This window comes from Mytilus edulis, chromosome 5 (genome assembly GCF_963676685.1).
Source record: "Mytilus edulis chromosome 5, xbMytEdul2.2, whole genome shotgun sequence".
In the NCBI taxonomy this organism is placed as follows: Eukaryota; Metazoa; Mollusca; class Bivalvia; order Mytilida; family Mytilidae; genus Mytilus; species Mytilus edulis.
The window spans coordinates 11,324,364-11,344,709 of record NC_092348.1 but is presented as its reverse complement, the minus strand read 5'-3'; the positions used below and the strand labels follow the sequence as shown (position 1 = coordinate 11,344,709).

The following is a 20,346-nucleotide window of genomic DNA, read 5'->3' as shown; positions in this document are numbered from 1 at the left end:
AACCACTAAACAGGTTCATAAAGAATATGGCAGGGGTTGATATAAAAACAGAGACGAGGTATGATTGCCAATGAAACTACTCTTCAAAGAGACCAATTGACACAAAAAATAATAGCCATATGTTACCATACAGCCCTTAACAATAAGCAAAGCTCATACCACATAGTTGGCTATTAAAGAACCAGAAATCACAAATGTAAAACCATTCAAAGGAGAAAACTAAACTAATAGCCTAATTAATGTACAAAATAAAGTCAACGAAAAACAAATAAGTAACACAGTAACAAACAACAACCACTGACTTGCAGGCTTCTAACTTTGAACAGGTACATACATATGATACACAATGTGGCGGTGTTAAACATGTTAGCAGGATAGCAACTATCCCCTAACCTGGGACAGTGGTGACCCAGTGGTGTAACAGTTGTGACAAAGCGCTTCCCCTCACCCGAAGCAGAAACAGTAGTGTAGCAATACAATACAAGAACAACATGCACGAATCAGTTGCAATTAGATTAACTCAAACGATCGGTACGAGACACACAAAAGAAACTGCCCAACTAACATTAAGACATTAGACTCAAAGCATCGAACTAAGAGTATTTGCAATTACTGGAAGTTTGTTCAAAGCTAGCTGCAACTAGTACTGAAATATCATTCCCCCAGACTGAAGTATCATCAGTACACAACCAACTGTTTTATTAAAACAAGAGTGCACACGCTGAAATGTCTCGCCTTCTATACTAATCATTGATATTATGTTGATAGTCCTAAGTATAAAGCTTAGTTTTATTGCAACTGTCTCATAAACTTAACATTAACCAAAATAACTGTCTAAACAAAGACCAATGAACCTTGAAAATGAGGTCACGGTCAGATGAACCATGCCAGGCAGACATGTACAGCTAACAATGCTTCTATACAACATATATAGTTGACCCATTCTTTATAGTTTAAGAAAAATAGACCAAAACACAAAAAAACTTAACACTGTGCAATGAACCGTGAAAATGAGGTCACCGTCAAATAAAACCTGTGCGACTGACATAAAGATCATAAAATATTTCCATACACCAAATATAGTTGACCTATGGCATACAGTATTAGATAAAAAGACCAAATCTCAAAAACTTAACTTTGACCACTGAACCATGAAAATGAGGTCAAGGTCACATGACATCTGCCCGCTAGACATGTACACCTTACCATCATTCCATACAACAAATATAGTAGACCTATTGCATATAGTATGAGAAAAACAGACCAAAACACAAAAATTTAACTATAACCACTGAACCATGAAAATGAGGTCAAGGTCAGATGACACCTGCCAGTTGGACATGTACACCTTACAGTCCTTCCATACACCGAATATACTAGCCCTATTGCTTATAGTATCTGAGATATGGACTTGACCACCAAAACTTAACCTTCAGGGATCTCCATGGCCTGTTTAACGATGGCGCCCCGCCATCGTTCAAATGTCTTGCGCCATCGTCAAATGACTTGCGCCATCGTTAATCGAGAATACTATCTGAGGATAGACGATCCATTTGTCGAATTAATCAACTAAGTTTCAGCAAATGATTATGATGATTCAGTTTAAATAAATAAATTAATAATCCAGTTACAAAGAAAACAGTTTAACAAGTCGAACACGTGCTTTATTTTGACTTACGCAATCAGCATCCCCCTTTTCTTAAGAAGTACAAAATAAGACGCAAAACAGTAAATATTATTTCATCGCCAATAACTCGAGTACTGCTGTAACGATAATTTAGAATTACTTTAAAAGTTTAAAAGTAAAAACTTAAATATTTCCTGTAAAGAAATGTCGTATCGTAATTCCGAATTCATTTCGTATATTACAATCAAATTGATACATCCGCGTTTCCGGTTTCTATTCAGACTCGAAAGATGCATGTTGTACAGCATCACTTTGCCAGATGAAGTCATTAAAAACCTTTTCATTTGTCAACGTTTGCTTTACAAATCTCTTTAACCTTTTACATAACCCGTACGAACCGTTTTGTTGTTGCTGCAAATCAGCCATACCGGTAATGGGTTCTGAATTTGACAGTGTCCATGAAAGATAAGCTCCACATCATGATTTTTAACCCCCATAACAATTACCAAAAATACAAGAAATCTACATGGGGACCTTCATGACAGCTTTTGGTCATTCTCGACTAAGGGGGAACCATGAAGACTTGGCATTTGAATGGTAAAAAACGGCAATAAATGAAAATATTGATACTTCTAAGGCAGCAACCATTTGATTTTCTGGGGGGGCTATGGTTTTTTTTTGGAAAAAAAAGTTTGTTTCCAGGTTTTGGTGAAAAAAATAATTTGTTTTGGACCCTGAGTAAAAAAAATTGTTTGTTTCACCCTCAGCTGCCACTATATGTAATGCTAAAATTGAAAGAAAAAAATTGTCTCTGGTTTGTCGCTAAAAAAATAGATTGTTCTTCGCCGAAGGCGAAAAAAAAAGTTTGCACAGAAAAAAAAACCATAGCCCCCCCCCAGAAAATCAAATGGTTGCTGCCTAATTCTATAATGAAAATTCAAATAAATATAATTTAAATAAGCAATGAATTAGCATGTTCACCATTCCTTGTATGGAGGGATAAAATACTTCCGATCGCGCTACACTGTACAGCGTAGACACGGTTTGTAATGTAAAGTTCCTCCATCGTTCAATTTTCATCCATGGAGATCCCTGAACCTTGATCACTGATCCATGAAATGAGGTCGAGGTCAAGTGAAAACTGTCTGAGGACCTTGCAAGGTACGCACATACCAAATATAGTTATCCTATTACTTATAATAAGAGAGAATTCAACATTACAAAAAATTTTAACTTTTTTTTCAAGTGGTCACTGAACCATGAAAATGAGGTCAATGACATTGGACATGTGACTGACGGAAACTTCGTAACATGTAGCCGCCGCCAGATCACTATCCCTATGTCGAGCTTTCTGTGCAGGCTCGACAAAAAATCTAAAGAAATGTCTGCTACACGTTGTATCCTTACATATAGATCCATATACCATGTATACAATGAAAGATTTTGAAAAGTGGTTGTCCAAAGGTTTTGACCATTGAAATTTTGCATTAGAAAATAATAGTTAGGTCCAGAAGATTTTCTTCTAGAACCACTAGAACCACAAGAGAAAAATTATTTTGAGAACTTTCTGATATCTTTGCTTTATACAAAAACATCCACTTCTACTTGAAAAAAAAATGGATAGACTAAGATGTCCTTTTTGATCAGTCATTTTCACAGGCACTTGTCTCAGAATTTTTTCCCCTATATACCTTAATATGTATTCCAGACAAACATTGACGATTTCTTGTTCAAGATTATTTTCAAAAATCAAATACTAGTAGTAGGGGTTAAGCCTGGTTGGTTTAACAAAATTTAGTGAAAGGAAAGCACAACGAAAATTGTAACAACAGAGCACACATTTACAGTCATTTCTACTGGACGTATCTTTAATATTTTCTAAACAATTATCGTAAACATAATTCATGTCATCGAACATAACAAAAATCTGCTATATTTGACGGCAAATTGAATTTTTATTTTATTGATCTTCTGTATATCTCCAGCAAATAAATTTTGTCCAGAAAAAGTCCAGATTCATTTTTTTGGGATACTCCACCAAAAGATATTCTAGAGATATGCAGAAGAGAAGAACATGCCCAAGTAGTTTTGCAATCATGTTTTTTAGATAAAGTTAAACTTTACATTTGTTGAAAAATATCTCAACCAAAACCAGTTTTGAAACCTAAACCAAAACCAATCAAAACCAGTTTCAAACCAAAACCTAAAACTAAAACCAGTTTTTCTGTAACAAATACGCCTTTAGTAAAATAGCAACAGCTGTTAAAATTAACTTGCTTTTTTCAAAAGACGTTTTAACAAAACAAAATGAAAGTAACCTCTTGCAATTAACTAACATGTTTGAGGCTGGCCTCTGGGTATATGTTTTATGCATGATGTTTATATATAAACCTTTTTTCTGTTAGCAAAAACTGTAATTAATCTCTAATTTTAGAACAAAGCCATAGATAGATCTTTTAAAATTACTAAATAACAAAAACAAACAATTGAATCATAATTTCCTGTCCATATATGCCGTCTACATAGCATGTCCTTATTATCTAAAAAATTTCATTAAATTCTGTTGTGTAGTTTCAGGAGTTGTGATGACAAGAACAGGACTAATGGTCTGACAAACAGATGAACGGAACAGACAGAGCAATGGGTAAAAACATTTATACCCTAAGCAACAAAATGAAGTATGTCCAAGTACATAAAGTACTACAAAAGACTGAAAGAAGTGAAGGATGTTATTTTGCTTAACCATACCTCTCCTCGTTCGATTCAAAGAGACCAGGAATACAGAGGAGTTTCTTTAAGTATTTCTGACACTTTTGGTCATTCACTTTGTGTAATACCAGAAGCACTGTCTGTATCAGAGGGTTATTTGTAGCACTACAAATCTCCACTGAAAAATAAAATACATATTTATGGCAGAGCAAATTAAATCATTATCTTTTTTTTATATTTGATGTTGTAACTTTGTCAGCTTAACCCTGTGGTTATCTTCTGTCTGTTTACACAGTGATTGTTATATGCATTTCACTCAAAACAAAGAGCAGATATTAATTATCAAGTTGTAAATTACATATTGTTACAGGTATGAATGTTGTGATCTAACAAGTTGTAAATTACATATTGTTACAGGTATGAATGTTGTGATCTAACAAGTTGTAAATTACATATTGTTACAGGTATGAATGTTGTGATCTAACAAGTTGTAAATTACATATTGTTACAGGTATGAATGTTGTGATCTAACAAGTTGTAAATTACATATTGTTACAGGTATGAATGTTGTGATCTAACAAGTTGTAAATTACATATTGTTACAGGTATGAATGTTATGATCTAACAAGTTGTAAATTACATATTGTTACAGGTATGAATGTTATGATCTAACAAGTTGTAAATTACATATTGTTACAGGTATGAATGTTGTGATCTAACAAGTTGTATTAATAGGTTTCACCTTCTGCTATCTATGTATACTTTGTGTATTTTATATGTTTATGCCTATAGTTGTTATATGACTTTGGTAAATAAAGATTATTAAGATTGAACAATTTGACATTACATTTAAGTTTTTTCAAGTTTTTGTGTTTATTTATTTCAACATGTTCAGTGGTTGCCCCAGACATTGAACGCACATTGCCTCTGGGTTTGTTTTTTTAGAATCAAACTCATATTTTTTCTTCAGAATACAAAGCACTGGCATTGATGTCTCAATTTCATGTAGGTGCTTGACCTTTTCATATGTGTGCATGGATCTAGATCTTGAAGTTAACAAACATTTTTATTGACATGTTAACTTACTATTTAAGGTCTCAGAACTTAGTATGACTTTGGTAAATTTCAGTAATACTTTCTTGAATTTGTCAGATGGGCTGAAATTGTCCATGTTAATTTCATCTTGTCCATCTGTAAAGAAATACTTCAATTTAACATGTTTAAGAAAAATATATAAATAGATTCAATACAATACACCATATGCATGTACATTTTATTTGGAAGGTGAAGCAACAAAATTTACTTTAATATATAAATTCAGAAATAATCAATGTTAAACATGATTGAAAAGGAAATACAAATGTAATGTCAGCCATGTAGTTGAGAGGAAAAATAAAGAACTGAAGAAGGCCAATGGCCAAAACATCTCAAAAAATTGGTTTATTGATACAATTATATATAAAGTATGTTCCCTATTGGAATTTTGAAAACAAGGGTTATTATTCTAATAGAATTATAAATTTGAAAGACAATTTCCTCTTCATAACACATGCAATCATTCTTTTTCACAGAATCTAAGCTTCCCCATGAATATTAAAATGAAAATACATGTCTTTCAATAATTTCCTGAAAAGCATTATGACAATTTACCTTTATCCTGATTTCTTGAAAGACGACTTCTAACAACTTGTTCTCCAACATTTACACCACCTAAAACTTGTAAAACTACCCTCAAAATATGTGAGGCATACACATCTGTCCTTGCGTCAGAAATGTTATCCTTGAGAAAGTTACAAAGATTTAAGAAGTATGTGTAAATAGTTTCATCCTCTGTATCTTCTTCATTAGAAATCTTAGATAAACATCGTGGAATTTGACAAATTAGTTTCTGTAAAACATGGCTTCCAAATCGGTCTGACAATAATACAATCCAGTCTTGGCTAAACGCTTTTAATAATTGTAAAATATTTTTGTCTTGCGCATCAAGTATAAGTTTTTCTAACACACGACTAGTACTTGCTAGTCTGCACACTTTTGGTCCATCCTCTTCAAGCTGATTAAAAACATTATCCAAGAACAATTCTGAAAAACACACAAAAATGTATATTAAAATGACATTTTAGTGATATCATATTAAGGACTTTGAAATACATGCATGTACCACAAAAAAGTAGTTGACAGAAACTAGGATATCTGGTATTATTGTCAGTGAGATTAATATCCACCAAATGTAAAGACCAAATGACAAGTGTGTGAATAACTTAAGGGCATACCATACAGTTGAATGACTATTATGGAATATCTGTTTCACAGATGATCATGAGGATATTGGATATGTTTCTTATGTTTTAACTACAATCCTGTTCCCTTTTCACGAATGTGACCTACCGAACTAGACTATTTATTTCCCTGGTTTGTAATAATAAGATCAACACAATGGATGCCACATGCAGTCAGGGGTACTACTTGTACAAGTTAATTTTAATTACTTGAAAAAGTAATATTAATATACTTATATTTAAGTAAATTTGTAGGATACCTATACAAGTGAATTTTATTTAGTTGTATAGGTAAAAAAAAATATTGGCTGAGTTACAATGTATGTCCCTTAGACATTCAGATTTTTAAGTAAAAAAGTCATCCTATCTTCTTTTATAGAATTCTTATGATTTCTTTGCTTTAATAGAATTTTAGATTATATGCCCTTTGCAGATGTCTTTACTAATCATTTTTAAAGTGTAATTTCATGGACAATGAAAATCCCATTTGTCTGTTACATTTTGTATCTTCAGAACACTGCTCATTTACAAGCCCCCAAGGAGCAAATTTTGAAGGCCTTGCACAAATATTTAAGATTTTTGCACAATTAGTTTCTTTGTTGAATTGATGAGATTAAACATTGAACTGTGTGTGCAGCAGGATCTGCTTACCCTACCGGAGCACCTGAGATCACCCCCAGTTTGTGAAGTGGTTCGTGTTGCTTATTCTATAGTTTTGTATGTTGTTTTTTGTGTACTATGTTAAGTCTTGTGTACTATTATTTGTCTCTTTTTCTTTTTCTTTTTTAGCCATGGCTTTTTCATTTTATTTTCTATCAATGTGTTTGAATTTCTCACCCCTCTTTTGCAAACATGAGTATAGGTTGGAGACCTTTTTGTAGAAGGTTTATCAAAAGTACTATAATATTTTGTTCTCTATCGTACATTGCTTTTCAATTTCATTTCTCATTTAAACACAACCCTGAAACCTGGAACAGCATTCCTCTTGGCATGGTGTTTGTTTTAGTGTTTTAGTCATACCTGTCAACCTGTGACGATGAAAATGCAGGTCATGACCTGCATTGCAGAATCAAATCTCAGGTCATAACGCGTACAAACTTTTTCGAGCTGAATTTCAGTATTTATGGTACATTTTCTTATAATGTATATCAAAGATACCAAAACATCAATGCATGTTCACTTGGTTAAGTCATTTTAAATCTTATTTATTATTATTTCATTACACTTTTAAAGATTTTTATAAACTTGTGTATCACAGTCTTATGTCCTTTATTTTTTGTCATCATCTAAAATTTATTTTTCAATTGTAATTTTAAAATGAGACTACTAGCTTTTAAACATATACCATGTAGAAGTATTACATTCAACCCTTAATTGAAAAGGAAATTAGACTATGATAAAATATAGTAATACAGTTAAAGGAAGTATAAATGTAAAAAATAATTTTCAACTTTTTTTTAAAAATTGTATAAAGGTATAAAAATAATGAAAAGTAATTTTTCAATATGTATTTGAATTTTATATTATTATGATTTAATCTTTTTCACCCATAAAACGTAAATATAAGGAATAATTTTGAATGGTGACAAATAAGGGGAAGTAACTCTTAGTTGAAATATCTTTGTACAGGGCAATTTATTTACGACCTAAAGCTAAGGTAATTGGTGTTAATCAACAGTGTGTTTGACACCAAAGCTGTCAAGTGAAGCCTAGCTGCGGAACCGTAGCTCTTAGGTTCCGCAGCTAAGTGAAGCCATGCACTTAATGGGTCACTTAATTTGACAGTTTACATAGTTAGATGAACTGCATGTTCATGGAAGAATTACGAATTTGCCGGTATTTCAAAGGAATATTACTTATGAAAATCAATCTCAAGGCTAAGAAATACGGGTGAAATCGGGTCATTTTCGGAATTTCCGGGTTATTTCAATGACCCGGCGGGTGATCCGGGTGATCCCTCAAAATTGTGAAAATCTCGGGTCACACCCGCAGAATCCGGGTCAGTTGACAGGTATGGTTTTAGTCATTCATCGGTCAGTGGCGGATCCAACGGGAGGGGGGTTTTCCAGGGGTTGAACCCCCCCCCCCCTTTTTTTTTGCCGATCAATGCATTTGAATGGGGACATATAGTTGGAATCCCTCCTTTATCCTGGGTTGAGAGTAAATGTAAATGTAAGTATAAAGAAAAATAAAGAAACAACACAGATTGATAGCTTTTACCTCTATCTTCATCTGTTGAAAATCCCTCATTCAATGTCTCTGTGACTCGTCTGTAATAGTTAATTGTATTCTCATCAACCCTTTCTTTCTTTTGAGAAAAGTTTGAGTCATTTTCATCCTTGTTTCTTCTGCTTTTTCCCATTTTCGCTTGTTTTTATTATGTTTTTAACTTCACATGGCATGTGTTTTCACCGGAAGTAAGAATAGATATTCTAAATACTGTACCGATAACGGTGTGATTGAATTTTTCTGTGTCTTCAAACCCAAAGCCGTCAAAGCCGGTTCAATCATGATACGGTGATATCAAAGATCATCATACTCAACAATAATGCAATCATCAATTACTCCAGCCGCAGCTGTCTGTCAAAAGAGGAAATATGTTTCCGAAGACATGACTATTGGATTTATAGGGGCTGGCAAAATGGCCCAAGCAATGACAAAAGGTTTTGTTACCTCAGGTATCATCAAAGGAAAGAACATTACACTTTCAGATGTTTCAGCAAGTAATGCAAATCCCAGAATGCTTCAGTTTTTTAAGGAATTCGGAGTAACAACAACACAAGATAACAGAGAAGTTGTGAATAACAGTCAAGTTGTGGTTATATCTGTCAAACCCAATGTTGTCAATAAAGTACTAAAGGCGGTCAAAGAGCATGTGTCAAAGGACAAAATAGTTGTGTCAATAGCTGCAGGAGTACCACTCTCTACTTTCGAACAAAACTTACCTCCTGGTTCCAGAGTTGTCAGAGTTATGCCAAACATTACTGTCACGGTACAGGCAGCAGCCTCAGTGGTAGCACCCGGTACCAGTGTCCAGCTACACGATAGTGAACTTGTAAGGGAACTGTTTCAGAGTATAGGGATATGTGAAATTGGATCGGAGTATCTATTAGATGCAGTTACAGGCCTAAGTGGTAGTGGTCCTGCATATGGATTTATTGCAATTGAATCTCTAGCTGATGGTGGTGTAAACATGGGACTCCCACGAGATTTAGCATTAAAACTAGCTGCTCAGACTTTATTGGGAGCTGCTAAAATGGTTCTAGAATCGGGTAAACATCCAGGGCAACTAAAGGATGATGTCTGCTCACCAGGAGGAACCACTATAGCTGCAGTGCAATCTCTTGAGAAGTCTGGATTTAGATCATGTTTAATTGGTGCTGTTGAAGCAGCAACATTAAAAGCACAAGAACTTGGATCTAAAAACAAATAACAGTGTTATTTTTTTGTCTAACAGTTACATACTATATTTTAATCTGGAACTAACAGTAAACATAACTTTAAAAAGTTCATATATTTGTGAACATGAAATCATTGACATTCATTGACATTGTATTGTTCAATTCATATTGCAATGTTATTCATTTTTAATAGCATGTTCATGATGTTTGGTCATGTTGGTCATGTTGGTCAAAGACTATTCACAACATGTATAAAAATAAATATAATGGTATATTGCATGGGTATGCCATTTCCAGTTGAACCAATTGCTTTTATTTGTATTAATCCTTACAAGCCTTAAGCATATACACTGCATACATTTTAGGAACTTTTAATGAAGAAAACTTTGCACAACTAGCCATGCTCACCAAAACTATTCCTTAAGTGAATGGAAACTAAATTTAGGAAATCAGGATTTGTTCATTTTGTGTTCATAAATTAAGCCGTTAATTTTCTCTTTTGAATTGTTTTACAAATGTCATTTCGGGCCTTTTATAGTTGACTATGTGGTATGGGCTTTGCTAATTGTTGTAGGCCGTATGGTGACCTATAGTTGTTTATTTCTGTGTCATTTGGTCTCTTGTGGAGAGTTGTCTAATTGGCAATCATACCACATCTTCTTTTTTTATACTTGAATAATATTAATTTCATGGAATATAACTGGGTGATGTCCTAAAATAAGATATTTGACATAATTTTTTTTTAAGAAATTGACTTTAAAAACATGTGAAAAATTAAAAAGATTGTACACGTATAATCTTGATTTTTTAAAATTTTTGTTTGTTTCAAACTGATTTATACACAATCTTTTAAATTTTTCACATGTTTTTAAAGTCAATTTCTAAAAAAAATAAAAATTATGTCAAATATCTTATCAACATGTTCAATGAGTGTGAAAACTGTCAACAGAAAAGATATAATGAGGTCAATGAAACTATTACATGTAAGTCTTCAACAACAGTAAAGTGTCTATATTATATGACAAGCTCTAAATTGGTATATAAAACTCATGAATAAATTGAACAAAGAGACATCAAAAGATCTGCAGAACTGTTTTCAACAACAAAATCTTACAAGAACAAAGCACAAAGATTAAAAAACAATTTTTGACAAGTTTCTTTGTAATTTTGTGCAAATCCATCAAAAGTTTTACACTTGTATTTTCATCTATTTACTTCCTTTTAGTATACCTTTCACAAACTGTCTGAGCTATATATAAAAGTGTTTTACATGGAATCAACTGATTGTTGGACTTTTAGTAAACAAAGATAGATGCCAATATTAAAACCAGACAAATGAATACATTGACAATATACTCTTGTTGACCAGCCATTTTGCCAGTATGTTTGGAAATTTAAAAACATTAGATTATTGACAAAGAAGAAAGACAATTTAAATTTTATTCTTTTAATTGATCACTTTTATTTAAGGTGGTACCTAACACCTTCACTAAAATTAATCTGGCTTGGTCAATTTTCATAAAAGTTTCACAAAATGTTTACTTTGACTTTTTTTTTAAAAATATAAAAATTTCAAAAAAAAGAACCAATCACTTTCTCGGAAAAAATAGGTTGGATATATAGCAGTTTGCCAAATACTATTATTTTGATCATTGATAAGCTTAATATTTCTTTAACAATACAATGTGATTAAAATGTTTAGCTGATTTTACAGAGTTATCTCCCTGTAGTGTTAGGTACCACCTTAAAACAAACATACAACAGCAAATATTACATATGACTCAAAAAGTGTTGTTTATGAGCTTTACATAGAATGAGTAAAAGTATCTTTAACAAGATCATTCCACAAAAAATTGAATAGCTTTTGTAGTACCATATAGTAGAATTTACAAAGTTTGTATTTGCATGAGTGGCTATGAGCTCATTTGGTGTATAGTAAAATAACATTTTACCGGAAACAATTGTTATTCCTGATTTGTTTACACTTACAACTTGCTGAGAGTAAGCTGTAATGGTTTAAGATAAAAAGAGCAAAAGAAATCACCAGAGGTAACATTACAAATGTAATGTCACAAGACCTTATTCAACCATATATTTGGTACTTTATCAATCTTGTGTTAATTGTAGTTTATTTTATATAACACTTATCCTAAAGTTAACCATGAAGATGGACTAAAATATATCCTCTCCATTACATAGCAGATAGTACCAATTTCTAATGGCCACAGCAGTTTTACTCAAACAGATGTATTGCATTGGTGTTAATCACAGTTTAGTGTAGCAACTATTACTACTGGATCCCTGCTATTTTATTCTGTTATTGGAGAGAATCATATATTCAGTTATAGCAACATCTATTGTATATGGAGATGCAGTTCACGTCTGCTTGGATATGATTATCATGATTATGGCACCAAATTAACAAAAAAGTTTCACACATTCATACCTGCCAACTGTCACTAATTGCTGGGATTTCCCCCATTGAGGCTCCCAAATGGAAATTTTAAAATAGCAATTGTGTCCACAATTTTAACAAAACAATTAATTTAACAATGGCTATAGGCTTGTAAAAGTATAAAGAAGCCAAAAAAACAACATTAAAATATATTTGAAGGTCCCCTTAGAGGTTTTGTAGGACTATGAGAGCCATTTTGCACGCAAAACCCCCATGGGCATTTTGAAAAGTTGGCAGGTATGCACATTTCTATTGATAGGATAAGATTTAAATGAGTATCAACTTTTAGAAACATTTTCATCTTCATTATCATAATCACTTATAACATTTATTTCCGAATATAAATCTTGTAGCATTTCTATTGTCTGTTCTTGTATTGTTTCAACTTGAGCTGGTGGACAATATTCATCTGTTATACTGGATCTACAAAACATTAAACATTATTTAAAAGAAACAAAAGTACACATGCTGAAATGTCTCACCTGCTATACTTGTGAATTGATGTTGAAAGTCTTACATGAAGTTTTACTATAGCTACAAGTATGACATAAACTAAACATTATCAATGATCAATGAAAATAAGATCAAGGTCAGATGGCTAATGCCAGACAGAAATAAGAACAGAGAATTATCAAAAATAAGAGTTTATTAAAAATTGTAGAATGAAGATTGATTTTAAAATTGAGAGGCTTTTTTAAGTTAGTACTTTTTATATGAGTTTTGTTTTTCTTGTTTGAATTGTCATTTCTGGCCTTAAGTAATTAGGGCCTTTAATAAAATTGTGCAGTATGAGTTTAGCTCATTGTTGAAGACTGAACGGTGACCTATTTTTGTTAATATCTGTGTTATTTTGGTCTCTTGTGGAGAGTTGTCTCATTGGCAATCATACCACATCTTCTCTTTATATCTGATTATTGTTGACGGCCCTATCATGACCTACAGTGGCTTGCATGAACATCATTTGGACTGAACAGAATTTTATTCACATTAGGATTGTCTCCCTTTTTTTTTAAATTAAAACAGCTTCATCAGGGTAATGACAAAACATATAGCATTTTATAAAGCAAAAAGACAAATCAACAGTAAATGTATGATAAACCATAATTACCTTGCCATTGTAATCATCACAGGTTTATGAAAGTGGCTGATAGTTTCCTGGACAGCAGATACAAGTAGAGTTATCTGCCCTTCAGAGCTGACATGATGAGGTAACTCCGTGTCATCACATGTACATCCTGCTTCATGTAGTAACTGAAAATCAGGACTTTCCTCTTTATCAAATAGAGTATCTCTCAGGATCAGTATTAATTCTTTTCTGTATAAAATAAAACAAAGAAATTTAGTTGATGCTTGTAAAATCTTTATGACAATCCATGATGATTTTTAAATATATTATGTCCCTTGCCACAACTCCGATATATATGACTATCAGAATACCATTTTGCTCAAAACTGTATTGTAAGAGCTCAATCAGTTTTTCTTTCAATCTTGACTTAATAATATACATGCATATTAAAAAAAAAATGAATTTTCTGGTGTTTTCGAAAAAGCTGTCAAGGCGGTTATGTTAAATTGAAAAATTGCCTTTAAATACAGCACTTTACAGTTATTTAACTTTTACTTGTAGACAATGCATTAGGTTATGCATGATTGCATCTTGAATGTTTGCTTAAATATTCAAAAAGAAGAAAAAGATGAGTTACCGGTAAACCCCTTGAAACATTTGAAAACTTCTTAATTTCTAATTTAAGAAACTGTACAACCATAGACTTCTGTAATCAAAAGAAAACAGCTTCTATAATGAAACATATGAATAAAGACGGAAATCCAACCTTGTACTAAAAGTAGAATATTGCTAGCTTTAATATATCAAAGTGTGAATATTTTTTGAATTTATAATAAATTGATTTCAGAAGTATCAGTATATAAAATTGAGAATGGAAATGGGGAATTTAATCATTAGTCAGCACTTCAAACAAGATATTTAATGATTTGAAAATGTCATGGGGAACAACTAATATTTCCACCCTGATTTTTTTTTTAAATTAAAACTATAAATTGCAATTGTAGAGAACAAGACCTTTTGATATAATACCTGGGATGATCAATTTCAGCATGTCTATCCTGATGTATGCTATAAAACACTGCCTTCAGATCTGATAACTGTTTCTGTCTCTCTGTAGTACATTTAGATATTTCTTCATCTGATAAGTTCTTAGGTTTGTCAAATTTATATAGATCTTTCAGCATTCCATAGATTGTGTCTGAGTACATAACTTTAAATGGATTCTGAGTTGAAAAGAAATCAAGGTCAATGTCTAAAATAAAATGTTTGTCACAAAAAGAGTTGTGTAATATTTCAAGCTGTTTGCTTAAATTTTCTGAAGTTGTCATAATATCATTATTTGAAAAAGAATTAGAATTTTTCATCTTTAATTCCTCTGTACATAAGCGTTTAGTATGTTGACCTGAATTCTCATCATCACATATATTTTTGTTACAGTTTTCACTTTGATCTGATGTACATGTATCATTTTCAGTTGATAAACTGGTTCCTATATCAATGTCAACTTTTATTCCTTGTTTAGCACTACTTGCTGGTTCCCTATCATTACAGGACTGTTCCCATCTATTAGGAACTATTTTCAATACAGTCAGTTTGACCTTTTTCTTGTTCTCTAACTTTTCTTCTGGACAGTATAAAGTTTCACTCACAAAATAGTTTTCTTTGCATGTTGTTCTGAAAAAAGTTGAAAGGATAAGTGAACTGATTAATTGTATACACAAAAATACTTTTATTCATATTACCAACTTTTGGTAACTCTTCGAAAGGTTACCTTCTCTTTGATAGGACACTCAGGAACTTGGTCAAGTAAAGCAATGTAAAGAAGTCAAATCAAGCTTTTAATAGGTTCAATTTTGCAGGAAATAAACTGTTTTTTGTTTTCTATACACAACAAAATAATCTGAAAACAGTAAACTTTAACCCAAAATAGCATTGATTATACTGGTATGTCAAATTTTATTCCTTTTGGTGTCACAAGTCAAGAACCTGTAATTTATTGCTGTTAGTTTTCTCATTTGAATTGTTTTACTTTTGTCATTTTGGGCTTTAAATTACTACATGTATAGTCTAAACAATTTAGGGTTTTCTCATTGTGGAAGGCTGTTCTGTCACCTATAGTTGTTCTTCGTCATTTGGTCTTTGATGGAGAGTCGTCTCATCAGCAATCATACTTCATCTTCTTGTTTTTATATAATAGCAGTGACTACAAAAAATTAGTAGAACCTTATCACATGTATCAATGATACTAAGCTTGTAATTTTTTATGCCACACTTTTTGTTGTGCAAATAAGACTCATCACTTGTATTACTGTGGATTCATTTATTTTCGTGGGGACCAATTTTTGTGGATTAAGGAAAACGTACATGTTCGTGGATATTCAATTTCGTGGTTTTGCAGAAGTATGCATACAAGCCTATAGAAAATTTGATATTCATTGAACATTTAAATTCGTGGTTTACCTGTACCCATGAAATCCACGAACATTAGTATACACCGAATAATAATGAATCACAGTAAAACATTTAGAAGGCCTATAAACATGATAAAACTGATGTTACATTTTACACAATTATGACGTTCTAGTACCCATTTTTGTTTAGGGGCCAGCTGATGCCCATCCCTAGGTGTTGTATTTTCTGGCTGTGTTGAAAACCCTTTGGTGGCCTTCAGATGTGTTCTACTCTTTTGTGAGGTTTTTGTCTCTTTGACATGTTCCTCATTTCCATTCTCAATTTTACTGTAAATGTAACTACCTTATACAACCTGTAGTGTTACACTTCCCGACATAGAACTGGATCTCTTTATCCTGTATTTGTTCACACCATGGGGGTTTAAACCATACAATATGACTGATATGTCCAGCATATACCATTGGTATAATCCAGTTCTCTATACTTAATGTCCTGAAAAAAATACAATCATATTAAAATAATGGTTTGTTTTTCTGTCTTTTATTTTTTTAAATATTATAAATAAACTATGTACAGCAGACATGTGTTTCATCTGTGAATATATTAGTGACTCTCTAATCAAAAAGTGTAACAATCAAATAAATTACTAAGTTGAAGAGCATCAAATAATGATAATATTTATAATGCTGCAATGTCCAGACAAAAACTATTAACTTATAAATTAATTATTTTCCTGTCTTATTTGAATATTTATTTTAACAGTGGTAAAATTCTATCCAACTTGACATTTAAAATTCAATCAATTTCCTACATGTTTCTATAGAGAAAAAAAATATATACAAGTCATATCTTAAACAAAGATTTGAAAATGAAAAACATTGTTAATAAAAATACCACAAAATTAGAATTGTTTTAATGTAACAAGGAATTTTTGTGGTACAACCTGACATTTAAATAAAATATCTTGTTTTTAAATTCAAAGGGAGACAATTCATGTCCTCAGAGCATAGTATCCTGAGTAAAATAAGTATCTGCATTGATTATTAGCAAATAAAGATCAATCCAACTTTTCCATTTACAATTACGAAAATGATATTACTCATATAAGACATCTTTCCGGTATACATCATCTGCCTTCATATCACATGGAATCAGTAGATCTGGATGGGAGTCATAATGTACAAATACAATGTCCTCAACAGGGAGGTGCTTACTGCCAATACCTCTATGGATGAATGGTACGACCTGAAATGTACAAATACAATGTCGTCAACAGGGATGTGCTTACTACCAATACCTCTATGGATGAATGGTACGACCTAAAATGTACAAATATAATGTCGTCAACAGAGAGGTGCTTACAGCCAATACCTCTGTGGATGAATGGAACGACCTGAAATGCACAAATACAATGTCCTCAATAGGGAGGTGCTTACTGCAATACCTCTGTGGATGAATGGTATGACCTGAAATGTACAAATATAATGTCCTCAACAGGGAGGTGCTTACTGCAATACCTCTGTGGATGAATGGTATGACCTGAAATGTACAAATATAATGTCCTCAACAGGGAGGTGCTTACAGCCAATACCTCTGTGGATGAATGGAACGACCTGAAATGCACAAATACAATGTCCTCAATAGGGAGGTGCTTACAGCCAATACCTCTGTGGATGAATGGTACGACCTGAAATGTACAAATACAATGTCCTCAATAGGGAGGTGCTTACTGCCAATACCTCTGTGGATGAATGGTACGACCTGAAATGTACAAATACAATGTCCTCAATACGGAGGTGTTTACTGCAAATACCTCTGTGGATGAATAGTATGACCTGAAATGTACAAATATAATGTCCTCAACAGGGAGGTGCTTACTGCCAATACCTCTGTGGATGAATGGTACGACCTGAAATGTAAAAATACAATGTCCTCAATAGGGAGGTGTTTACTGCCAATACCTCTGTAGATGAATGGTACAACCTGAAATGTATAACCATTTAATTATCAACATATGTTTTTATCCAAACAGTGTCATGAACAATAAATTATCTTTTTTGGAAAGCTCTAAAATTGAAAAATAAAGACTGAAATTGTTGGGTTGTGCAGAATGTTGCTTAAAATATGGACAATGGTGTAGAATTAACATTTAAATATATTAAAATCTAAAATAAATCTTTGAACAGCTACAAAATGGATGGTGAATAACCATGATTGATAACTTCAATAAGTCGGCATACTTTGTATGAAAGTTTAAAGGTAGTTAAAAAACAAATGTTGCCATCTTTTGAAAAATCTCCCTTTAAAAATTGGAAAAAAAATCATCAAAGGATCTTCATATTATTTTTATTTCATGTGTTTTTCATGTTTGATATATATTTCTTGTCTCATGTTTGGCTGCATGCTTTGTGTTTGCCCTTATTCATTTTCTGTGTTTCTTGTCTGTACTCTTAATTTCTCTTGTGTGTCATGCTTGTCCCGCATTTGATTAAAAGTAAACCGGTGACTTATTCAAAATCAGCCCGCATATTGTATAAGTGTGATATATGTAATTAAGGCCATCAAATTACTAGGAGTAATATTTTTTTTTCAAATCAGATGCAGTTAGCGGACGCTAACTGGTGACCACAGGATCTTCATGTACATGTATATATGACTGGATTATCTCCAAAAACGGCTGAGTAATAATTTCTAGTACCTTTTTTCCTTATTATTTATGATTTTATTTCTCATGCTTTATTTTTCACATTTATTAGTTTCAGTGCAATGTTTTATTTCACATGTTTCTGCGTTTAGACTCACCCTTCAATTTACCACCCTTGAGTGACAGTCTTGCAAAATTCTTGTACACCGAAAACAATGTGTGAAAAAATAAACAGACACAATAAGTAAAAATGTCAAAAAAATAAGTGTACAGCATTTAACATCACTTCTTCTTTCTTTCTTTTCTTTTCTTCGTATCAGCTTCCTATTATAAAAAACACCTTTAACAGGTAATATTTAAATGTTCAATTAGGGTGGGGGAGGTGGACTATATTATCCTCGTGTAATGTGTTTTTGTACTGATAACAATTTTCACTGCTTACAGTTTTCACTGTTGATTTTTTATTCACGTGTGTACTCAAGTTTTAAAAAGCATGTTCTATCAAATGTTTTTAGGTATCTAAATTTTTTTGTCATGGCTTACTTTTACTGTTTCCGATTATTTTGTGATTTTCGTATGTCAAAAAAATGGTGTAATAAGTTTTCTTATGAAGTCAAAACAGGAACAGTAGACAGACTGGTAATGACTATAAAATCCGGAAATGAGTATTTTCTGGTACAAATGTAATTGCCTGAATCATAAAAAAAGTTATTTAATTCTTTTCAGTACTAAAACTAACTAGTAAATAGTTTTTGGTTGATGTTTCATGTGTTGAAATTCTAACATTGTGATTTTTTTTCAGATTGGCACTGGGTTTCTACAAAAGACGGTATTTTATTTTAATTTAAAATGCGGTTCTGAAATTTTGTGATAAAAAATAAAAAGCCAAGACTGTTTTCGTCTTTATGTAGTGTGGATGCATAAAAAGATTGTGAATAGAAAGTTGAATGAATGGAGTTTGAACAACCATTTTATATAAGAACCCAGCTAATTTTAACTCGCTGGTTTATGAAAACATATGACATACGAAAACATATGGCAGGACGATCGATACATCAAAGTAAAATCCAATGGTGGTGCACACAGGCACTTGTTTCTATCCATGGGAAGACCCACTATCAATGCAGTGGCGGATCAAGAACTTTTCCTAAGGGGGGGGGGGGGGGCATGCTGACTGACCTAAGGGGGGCCCGTTCCAGTCATGATTCAATGATTCCCTATATAATCAACCAAATTTTTCCCACGAAAGGGGCGCCCAAGCCCCCCAGGATCCGCCTATGCAACGTATATTTACGTTGATAGTAGGTCTTCCCATGGATAGAAACATTAGTGCCTGTGCTGCATAATTCATAAATTTGACAGTGAGATGTAAAAATCTAAGTAGATAAAATATAAAAATGATATACATAAAAAGGCAATCTTCATAAGGTAAAAAAAACCAAATAATCACAAAAAAGTAAACAAATATTTATGTCAACAAAGAAAAACAAAACTGAAAAAAAAAATCAAAAAAGTCAGGTGAACATTCAATGATAACAATTTGTCAAAATTTAATTATTGTAACGCCTTACTTCGTTATGATCTTCTACAATATGAAGAGGTGTGACGGCAAATTTCTTTAGTGCTTTGTTTTGTTGCCGAGCCATTTTTCAATTTTTAAAAACTGAAAACACGGGCGCAGACATGTTGAAATTCAGCAGTGAATGATTTAAAAAATATATTAAAAACTCTTAGAATAAACCTTCTTTTGTTA

The 20,346-nt window shown here is 32.4% G+C and overlaps 3 protein-coding genes across 3 annotated transcripts in view; 1 reads left to right on the top strand and 2 right to left on the bottom strand.

Moving 5' to 3' along the window:
- Positions 1-9,048, bottom strand: part of LOC139522965 (nucleolar protein 9-like) — a 28,714-nt gene extending 19,666 nt beyond the window's left edge. Inside the window, exons 1-4 of the mRNA XM_071316652.1 lie at positions 8,836-9,048; positions 5,987-6,418; positions 5,423-5,527; positions 4,376-4,514 (exon numbers count right to left, since the gene is read on the bottom strand). Of these exons, the coding sequence (XP_071172753.1) occupies positions 4,376-4,514; positions 5,423-5,527; positions 5,987-6,418; positions 8,836-8,977 (818 nt within the window). The 5' untranslated portion in view covers positions 8,978-9,048. The remainder of the gene's footprint in view (positions 1-4,375; positions 4,515-5,422; positions 5,528-5,986; positions 6,419-8,835) is intronic.
- On the top strand, positions 9,042-10,318 carry LOC139522973 (uncharacterized). The gene has a single exon (XM_071316665.1). The coding sequence runs from the start codon at positions 9,164-9,166 to the stop codon at positions 10,046-10,048; it is 885 nt and encodes a 294-aa protein (XP_071172766.1). The 5' UTR covers positions 9,042-9,163; the 3' UTR covers positions 10,049-10,318.
- A 1,989-nt stretch (positions 10,319-12,307) lies between these two features.
- LOC139522970 (UPF0489 protein C5orf22-like) lies at positions 12,308-20,304 on the bottom strand. The gene is made up of 7 exons (XM_071316660.1): positions 20,165-20,304; positions 17,049-17,194; positions 16,292-16,441; positions 14,567-15,211; positions 13,580-13,786; positions 12,717-12,894; positions 12,308-12,462 (listed from the first exon to the last, which is right to left on the bottom strand). Exons 1-6 carry the CDS (start codon positions 20,237-20,239, stop codon positions 12,750-12,752), a joined length of 1,368 nt encoding a protein of 455 aa, XP_071172761.1. The 5' UTR covers positions 20,240-20,304; the 3' UTR covers positions 12,308-12,462; positions 12,717-12,749.
- Between the last annotated feature and the right edge of the window lie 42 nt (positions 20,305-20,346).